The following is a 10078-nucleotide window of genomic DNA, read 5'->3' as shown; positions in this document are numbered from 1 at the left end:
TTTTATAGATTAACATTTACCAAAAATTATAATAAGACTTATTAAATAAAAATAAAACCTATAAAATTATATATGTTTTTAAAGAAATTTCAGTTCTAACATTTAAGAAAATATATTTTGTTAATGTTTTCATCACTATTATTATATTATCATTGTTATTATAATGATGGTCATTATAATTATCTTTATTTTTTCTTCACCATTGCTATTTTAGTCCTCCACAACTTGGTGTATGTTATCTCCATAATAGTACATGCAATTAGCATCATCACACCACCATTTCATAATTGTTATTATGGTTACCGTTACTATAATTCCATCATTATCACTCCAGCCATCCATTATGGTTAATCCTCCAAAATATTTGACGCCATTTTAATTATTCAAGTTGGGAAGCTAGAGATGTAGCGGGAGCACACGTCGGCAGATGGTTTCGCCACCTGTCAGTCATGAGAGGGCGGTTGATGGGACCCAGCAGCCATCACTGTCAAGCCAAATCTAAATCCACATACTCATTTCTTACCTTACCTTCCCCATAGAAAAATTGGAACCTCTTACGTTACCACGTGTCCCATTTCCTATTATTCACTGGCACGTGTCTAGAAGATTCTCCAGTCAGCACAGAACATCTTCTCTCTGGCTATAATAATAATTGCGCCACCAAGCTATCAAATTCCAAACCAACACAAACGCTGCTAATTAATTATTAGTTTCACTTCAATGACTCAAAGGGATCGTCGCACCCTATCATTCCCGGCGGTTCACCCATGCGAAGCCATTTCTCCGCCGACACTTGTCACCTCTCTAATCACTCTCTCCCAATCCATATGCAATTTCCAACCCCAATCATTCCCCACCCAACGAAGGAACGCCAGGGAAACAATACGCCAAATAAGCATTGTCTTAATGTTCCTTCAAGAAATTCGACTAATCCCCAACTCCACTATCCTCTCTTTGGCGGAACTCCACTTCACCTTACAAAAAATCCACTTTTTATTGCAAGATTGCACCCTCCAAGGCTCGCGCCTCCTCCTGCTCGCCAAATCGCAACACGTAGCGTCCCTGTTCCCCGCCCTCCTTCGCTCCGTGGCCACCTCTCTGGACGTCTTGCCTCTTCACCAGCTCCACTTGTGCCCCGAAGTCAGGGAGCTGGCCGACCTTGTTACCAAGCAAGCCAGCAAGGCCAAGTTCCAGCTGGACCCCAGCGACGCACGTGCCACCAAAACCCTCCACACGCTTCTGCGCCAGTTCTCCATGGGCACCGAACCTGACCTCACTTCCATGCAGGGAATCCTCCACTACCTCCAAATTAGAACCTGGACAGATTGCAATACGGAGATTAAATTCTTAGAAGAAGAAATCACCTTAGAGTGCCGCGACCGTGAAGAAAAAGAGGTTCCCTTACTTAGTAGCTTGGTAGGGTTCTTATGTTACTGCAGAGGAGTTATTTTCGAAACTAATCAATCCCAAGGAAGATGCAGCACGGAGATGACATCGTTAAACTTAACCCTGTTGACGTCCGTTAATCCAGATGATTTCCGTTGCCCTATTTCTCTCGAGTTGATGACGGATCCGGTCACTGTGTCAACAGGTCAAACCTACGACCGAGCCTCTATTCAGAAATGGCTCAAAGCCGGGAACACAAAATGTCCCAAAACAGGGGAAAAACTAACAAACACGGACTTAGTTCCCAACACAACGCTCAAGAGACTCATCCAACAGTTCTGCGCCGACAACGGCATTTCCGTCGCTAACTCCTGTAACCGTAAAACCAACACCGTCTCAGCAGGTAGTCCCGCGGCGGCACACGCGATTCAGTTCCTCGCGTGGTTCCTCACGCGCAGGCTAGCATTCGGAACCCAAGACCAGAAGCACAAAGCCGCGCAGGAGATTCGCTTTCTCGCCAGAACCAGCATTTTCAATAGGGCGTGTTTGATTGAAATGGGAACAGTGCCTCCTCTGATTGAACTTTTAGCCTCTGCATCGAACGATAATAAATCCACGCAAGAGACTACAATCTCTGCTCTACTGAAGCTCTCTAAACACCCGAATGGACCCAAAAACATCATCAACAGCGGGGGCCTAACCGTAATTCTCTCGGTGTTAAAAAATGGACTTAGCCTTGAAGCTCGTCAAGTCGCGGCTGCTACAATATTTTATCTTTCTTCGGTGAAAGAATTTCGCAAGTTAATAGGGGAAAACCCTGATGTCATTCCGGCTTTGGTGGAGTTAGTTAAAGAAGGAACAACCTGTGGGAGAAAGAATGCTGTGGTTGCTATTTTCGGATTACTTTTGCTTCCTAGGAATCATCAAAGGGTTATCGCTGCTGGTGCTGTTCCGGCGCTTCTTGACATTATAGCTTCTTCGAATAAGGACGAGCTTGTGACTGAATCTTTGGCGGTTCTTGCCGCGCTGGCGGAGAACGTTGATGGGGCGCGTGAGATACTGCAAGGTTCGGCGTTGCGGTTGATTGTAGGGATGCTGCGATCTGCCACGTCACGCGAGGGGAAAGAGCACTCTGCTTCGATTTTGTTGTCGCTTTGCGTCAATGTTGGAGCGGAGGTTGTGGCGGTTCTCGCTAAGGAGCCTTCGTTGATGCCTTTGCTTTATTCGCTTCTCACGGATGGAACTTGTCATGCTGCAAAGAAAGCGCGGTTTCTCATCAAGGTCATACAGGATTTTCACGAGACTAGAAGTGCTGGACTCAAGGGTTCCTCGCTTCCGCAGGAACGCTCGCTTCACGTTTGGTGATTGTTGATCAATCATGACTAAGAATTTGGAATCTCTTCCCTTTCTGTGAATATGCCAAACCTTATTTATTTTTGTGTAAATACTAAATACTAAATACTGTAACACATGACATTAGTTTTTTTTTTTTTTGTCACGTTTTAGATTTGTGAAATTAGCTCTGTGCTTGTTTTTATCGCCGGCTAGCTAATTTCAATAAGTGAGGCTTTTATTTAGCTCACACTCCGAAGTGGAATTTTTCGTTTATCTCTGTCTGGCTATGAATTGAATTGTTGTGTGAAATTTAGACGATGGAATTATATGTTTGGATTTCTTCATTTTTTTTTATATTCTCTATTCTCTATGATGAAATTCCAAATCTTGATTATGGATTATTCCTATATTCCTATAAATTAGTTTTCGAGAGAAGAAGTATCGTTTTTACAAAATAGGTTATTTTGTATTTCACTTTTTTTTTTATTTGTCATTTTAAGTTCGTATTTCATTTAGTCTGGTATTTTAGTGAGAGGATATATATCCTTCTTTGGTAGGGTAATTACATGTTCGAAGATTCATAGATGGTTTGAATAGAGCTATTTGTTTAGCACGATTGTCAAACATGGTGATATGGCCTATGTGCATATACATATATATATATATATAGCCTTATAACTGTTGAGCAACGAAATATAGATATAAGTAGGGCTCCCAGATGCTTGCATATGATGCAAAAGCTTCATATACGTACCTTTTATTATATAATAACCAAAAGTTCAATTTTGTTTTCGCATCAGATTTTCTAAAAAAGATAATTATATGAAGTGAGAGAGTTTCTTATCAGTGTGCATTTCTTTAACCTTTGAAGAAGACATGACATGTTTTCGTAACAGCAATGCAAAGTATATCAACAAAAATACGAATAGCAAAAAACAATGAATACCAGAGATCACAAGAGGGACCAAAGAGAAGCTCATCACATGAGAAAGAGAGAAAAAATATAGGATCGAACTAGAGATGGAGGTCAAAAACCAAGGAGATCATAGGCATAGGAACTTCAAAACAACAAAGGAGAATTGTACCAAAGGAGCTTCAAACCATAGTCAAATGCTTCATATATATGAGTTTTATTAATTGTAGCTTCAAACCATGGTCATCAAATGCTTCAAACCTGAACTTTGATCTTGAGGGTCGTGTTTTTTCCTTTATTCCCGCTTCATGATGCCGTCGTGGCCTGATGTATTGTCTACCCCTTTTCCACGTGGGTATTAATATTTTTCTTCAATTCTGGGGCTTTAGCCCCTACTTGCCACACCATTATTGATTATACAAAATTACATTGACAAAAAGAAAAGGAAAAGGAATTACAAGGAAAACTGATTAATATACTTAATTTTGGTTTGTGATAATTATTCACGTGCAAATACTATAATAGGTTAAATATATAATAAATTTGATATACTCTTAAAATCAGGACTGAATCTTCTTCCCTCTTTTCTCCCTCCCCCCACTGCCTAAGAAGGACGTTGTCAACATGTGTGATCCAGATTGGATAGAATAAGCTCCGTATTTTGATGAACTGTGTTCTTTGATAATTTATGGGTATTTAAAACTTTAGAGGTAATAAATGTTAAGGTCATTTGTTTAGGCTTATACCTATCTTGACAAAACCAGACTGGACCACATCAACTGGTTCGATCAGTTTGATAGAGAATAGGAAACTATGTCTAATTTGGAAAAAATCATGTATTGGATAAGTGGAAAACTAAATCAATCCGGTTTGAACTATTTCAATGAAAAATGACTTTCTTAATTAAAAATTTAATATTACGATAGTTAATCAATATGATTATAAATTTAATATTTATATCAATTATATTTATTTAGTTTATAATTACAATATAATTAATAGTAAATTATATATTGTTGAATTTAATGTTATATTATGACATTTAATTTTTTTCATATTTAATTTTTGAATATTATTATATGTTATGAGTTATGAAAAGTTCAATTTAATAGTTACATAAAAAATTACAAAAATTGTGTTATTTTTTTAATACAACTTAATAGTTACATGAAAAATTACAATAATATTACTTTGATCATATGACAAGATCAATTTTTAATATTATAAAAGTTACAATTTTTTTTTAATAAAACGGTTAAACCATTAGGTTTTAATTAAGCCATTATTTTCGGATCAATTCAGTTATCGGTCCAATTTTAAAAATCTTTGGCTTATATATACTACTTGACCTATAACGTAAATATATATGTGCATTTATATATTTGAGCACATCTCACTTTTAGTTTTTTTTAGAAGAGCATCTCACTTTTAGTTAATCTCATAATACATTGTAAAAAAAAAACAAAAAAAACAAGTCATTTATCATTTTTTTCTTGTATAAATCCTACGATCCATTTAAATAATAATGCAAAATCAATCCTTCAAAATTCTCAAACCTCGTGATTTTATGTTTGTGGCTAGCTAGGCATACGCCCCAATTTTGTCTTATAGTTGTTTAGGCATTGAATTGCGTAGAAAGAGATCTTGCTTGTGGCTAAAACGCAAGTTGATAAGTCAGCACTTCAAACCTAGTTTATTGCGGTCAAGATTCACAACCCAAAATTAGTTGAGTGTTGGGATAACTATAGATGCCCTACTTTTAAGTACAAATGTAAACAAACTTATTTCCAAAACAATCTTACTTTTACTTTCTCAATTGGTTTTCACCCTCTTTTGTTTGATCAGTTTTTTCTTTTGATGTTGCAGTCATGGTTGACCCTGGAACAATAAGAACTGTCGTTGGAGTAATTGGTTTGTCCAAAAAAACCTCATACGTTTCATGATTTTTTTTTATTTATATTTTCTATTGCGATGAAATAGCATGTATATATATAGTGTCTGAGCATTTTTAAAAGCAGTCATTTTCAGAATCGAAAAAGAAAAAGGAGAAGGAACAATTTAATTAGTACAAGATCTAAACTAATCATTTTCTTTTAAGAATGAAGAGTTTCTAATATATGCACTTTTATTTTATTTGCAGGAAATGTCATCTCTTTTTGTTTATTCATGTCTCCAATGTAAATCTCTCTCTCTCTCTCCATTCTTAATGGATGGACTAATTAATTAGCAGTAAAAATGACAAAGATTTCTAATTTGCATGCAGACCTACATTTATATCAATATGGAAGTCAAAATCAGTGCAAAATTTCAAGCCAGATCCTTATATTGCAACTATACTCAATTGTGCAATGTGGTCATTCTATGGAATGCCCTTCGTAACTGAAGATAACACTCTTGTCGTCACAATTAATGGTTTTGGCTTCTTCCTTGAGATGTTCTACACTCTCATCTTCTTTATATACTCAACCTGGAGCAAGCGGGTGAGAAACAAAGCCTCTTTCTTTATCCTTTAACTCAATAATTAATCTAATTGTTCTTTCCTAATATCTGATGGGATTGGATGAATTTGATCAATTTCAGAGGAAGATCCTCCTAATCTTCCTGGGTGAGATCGTCTTCCTTGCGTTAGTGGTAATTCTACTCATGACCTTTCTTCACTCTGCCAAGCAAAGAAAGGTGATTGTTGGGCCTATATGCATAGTCTTCAACATCCTTATGTACTTTGCACCCTTAACTGTCATGGTACGTGTAAGGCCTTTAGTTTCTATAATATATATTAATAATTAGCTTAATTGCAATTTTGATCATAAAATATCATAATTTTATGGGTTTTGTCATAGGCTTCTAAATTGTGCAAATTTGGGTTATCTAAATATTATAATTTGCAATTTTGATTTCTTTCTTCATCTTTCATTAAATATATAAATGTTTTTCTAATGATTAGGTGACTACTTACATATTACCTTAAATGTATGATGACATTATTTAATTACACTTTGGTCATTCATGATTAAAATATTATGAATATAATTAAATCATGATAACATATGAGTCAAGCAACACATCAATTATTATTTTATCAAGATATTATCATCCATTATCACATTAGTAAAATCTGATAAATATATGTAACAAATGACTAATAGAGAGATCAAAATTGCAATGTCTAAAGGAAATTACAATGCCTAATGAATAAAAATGAAATTAAAGCTAACCAAAATTGTGTAATTACAATGCCTAGCTAATGAATAAAAATGAAATTAAGCCTATATATTTAGTAGTGATTTTTTGTTTATGGTTTTATTTTCAGTTTATATAATAATAGTTACTACTTTTCCTCCCTGTTTGTTTTTTCTTCTTCTTATTTTTAACTTTAATTTTAAACCCCACAAAAAAGAGCAGCGACGAGTAATTCAAACGAAGAGTGTGAAGTACATGCCTTTCTTACTTTCGTTCGCCAACTTTGCCAATGGAATTATCTGGACGACCTATGCCTTACTTAAGTGGGATCCATTCATCGTGGTAATTATTATTATTGTTCTTGTATTTTTTTTTTACAGAGTCATTATTGTTCTTGTTATCAGTTATTACTTATTACTAAATTTATTATAAAAGTGTCCCCCCACCCCAAAAAAAAGAAACTTAAATATTTTTTTAAGAAATGATTTCTATCCCAAATATGTAACAAATAATAATAATAATTTTTTTAGATTAATAATTATATGCATATTAATTAGAAAAATAATTTATGTAAAATAATTGATTATATCAACTTTAGTAAAGTTAATTTAGGGTTTGTGGATTAATTGTTATATTCGGGATAAAATGGGTTTGAACTCCTCCATCCAATCTCTAATTCCCAAATTCTTCTTGAGTCTTGACTCCACTCCAATATTTGAGCCATTAAAATGGGATTACCAATGTTGCAAGCATGCAGATAGGATAATAAATCCAAACATGTATTTTCTTATATAGTATTATATCATGATTGTTAACTAACTAATATTTGAAATGGTAGATTCCCAATAGCATTGGAGCAGTATCCGGGTTGACGCAGCTGGTCCTCTATGCCATGTACTACAAAACAACCAACTGGGATGAAGAAATCGAGCAAGTATGAATATGATTTCTTCTTAATTAATTGGAATATTGAGAGAATTGAAAGACGGAAAGTTAAAAGGAAAAAAAAGCTATCAACAACACTGCTCCCCTTTAAAGAATTAGTTATTTTTTACTTTTGAAATCATAGCATTGATGAAATCGTTACAGTCGTTAATTGTTGTTGACCTTAATGATCGATGTATATGCTCATTTTAGCTCGTCTACATTTTTTCAAGTATGATACGATACGCATCGGGTCATGACAGCAAAGGAAAAGGACATATATACTTAGTTGCTAGTTACTCAACATTTTAAATATACTTATTGTTAATGTTACCAAAATCAAGTTTTATTTTATTTATGAAATATCATTCGGCAGGATAATACTTGTGAAATCCTATACTTAATGAGAAAATTAAAAGTTCATCAAGTTAGTAAGATAAATCCTTCAAAATAATTATCGACTGGGTGATTCGAGTGTTGTATATCTGTTTTTTCTTAAGTAAATTAAGCATCGAGTTCCAGTTATGAGAAAAAAAAATCCTTTTAAAACTTTAATTCTATCGTATAGCCCGAATAAATAAAACCCAAAATCATTCCACCAATGCTAGGAAGGTAAACAACCTTTAGGATGATAACTGTCTTGAGTACTTTTCTCCGATACAAGTCATTTAAAATTGTTCAATCTCCAATCCTCAACATTAACATGTTCTAGGGTGAGTGATTCCACTTTCTAATCCACATTCAATTTCAATCCTTCTCATAAAGTAAATTGGCATTAAATATAATGTGACTCAACGGCATTCCAAACAAAAGCAAATGTTTAAATTCATCCTATGAATTTAATTTCTTAACCTTATATCCATCTACAGTAGTGCTTAAGGCACACAAGATTTGTATGGTTTTGTAATATTTTGTACTTGATATCGTTTTCCGTCCATACAACACAAGAAATCAAACCAACATGAGAAAATTAGCACGCTGCACAGTCCGAACAAACTAAGGGGCATTTGTTTGTGTTTTTATTTCCTATTTTCGTTTTTTGTTTTCACTTTTTAATTACAAGACTTTCATCTCAGTTTCCTGTTTTCAAATATTTGTACAAGAAACACCGAAACCTACTAGTGTATAGTAAGTCTGTTGATGGAAGTTGACCAACAAAGGTTTTTGTTGATTCTGACTTTGTAGGGGACTTAGACAAGAGTTCATTGACATTATTATTTTTTACACTATTTGAGAATGCGGTCAGTTGAAAAAGACTCTACAAGACTACAACACATTGTTGCACTTTCAATCATAGAGGTGGAGTATTTTATTTTTTTTGTCGGCAAATATTAATTTGTTAGTTTTGTTCAAAAATATCAGTTGAGAGAATTTGAACTGCGACTTCTCTCCCCTCCGTTCACTCTTCCTCAATCACTGAGTCAACTTTATATCTCCATCACAGAGGTGGAGTACAAAACTGTCATAGAGGTGCTCAAGGAAGCTTTGTGGATTAAAAGGTTTATCAATGAAATAGGAGTCGAGTAAGACGGCATTGAAGTGCATTATGATAATCAAAGTACAATCCACCTATGCAAGAACCCTATGTATCTTGAGCATACAAAGCATATTTACATTAGATTGGATTGCATTAGAGATGTGGTTGAGTATGGCTCTATGAAGGTGGTAAAGATTCACACATCTGATAATCCAACTGACATGATTAACAAACTAATTCCATTGGTGAAGTTCAAGTTCTGTCTTGACATACTGAATGTAAAGTCAGTAGGTGTTGATGAAGGAGCAGAACAAGTTGGTGGAAACTAGAAATCTGTGGTCTTGAAAACTATAGAGTTCAAGTGGCACACCAACTTTGTTTGGACGACTAGTTGAACAATAATAATAGTTTTTTAATTTGTGCAAAAACTCATTTTATTCATGCTGAAACTGATGGGTGTTTTTTTTTCGGTACTTCTAGAATTGTTTCTTGCACTTTCCGAAAGCAATATGGAAGATGCAGGAAGCAATTGTCGAAACTGATTTGCTTGTGCCAAAATTTTTTTTGTATATTTTTAGCTGATAAGTATATAAGGCCTAAAAAGTGTCATTGATGTGTGAGAAAATAGAGAAGTGCAAAAGTTCTTCAAGAGTTATGAAAGTTTTATATATATATATATATATATATATATATATATATATATATATATATATAAAGTTAGAGCAGCAGCAGCTGGAGAAAAAGAACATCTTAATTTTGTTGACACCCTCAAATGGGAGAAGCATCCCAACTGTGTTGACACCCTTCTAAGAAATCAAAACAGACCATCACAACTATGAAGTTTGTGACGAGAGAATTTGTAA

General features: G+C 34.5%; 1 protein-coding gene across 1 annotated transcript; it reads left to right on the top strand.

Moving 5' to 3' along the window:
* The first annotated feature begins 660 nt into the window (after positions 1 to 660).
* Positions 661 to 3075, top strand: LOC114394164 (U-box domain-containing protein 19-like). The gene has a single exon (XM_028355782.1). It carries the CDS (start codon positions 721 to 723, stop codon positions 2749 to 2751), a length of 2031 nt encoding a protein of 676 aa, XP_028211583.1. The 5' UTR covers positions 661 to 720; the 3' UTR covers positions 2752 to 3075.
* Positions 3076 to 10078: the final 7003 nt, after the last annotated feature.

Source organism: Glycine soja, chromosome 17 (genome assembly GCF_004193775.1).
Source record: "Glycine soja cultivar W05 chromosome 17, ASM419377v2, whole genome shotgun sequence".
Taxonomy (NCBI): domain Eukaryota; kingdom Viridiplantae; phylum Streptophyta; class Magnoliopsida; order Fabales; family Fabaceae; genus Glycine; species Glycine soja.
This window is presented reverse-complemented; position numbering and strand designations above follow the sequence as displayed.

Bases quoted from the DNA above. Each gene is read 5' to 3' on its own strand.
- LOC114394164 (XM_028355782.1), top strand. From the start codon at position 721: ATGACTCAAAGGGATCGTCGCACCCTATCATTCCCGGCGGTTCACCCA.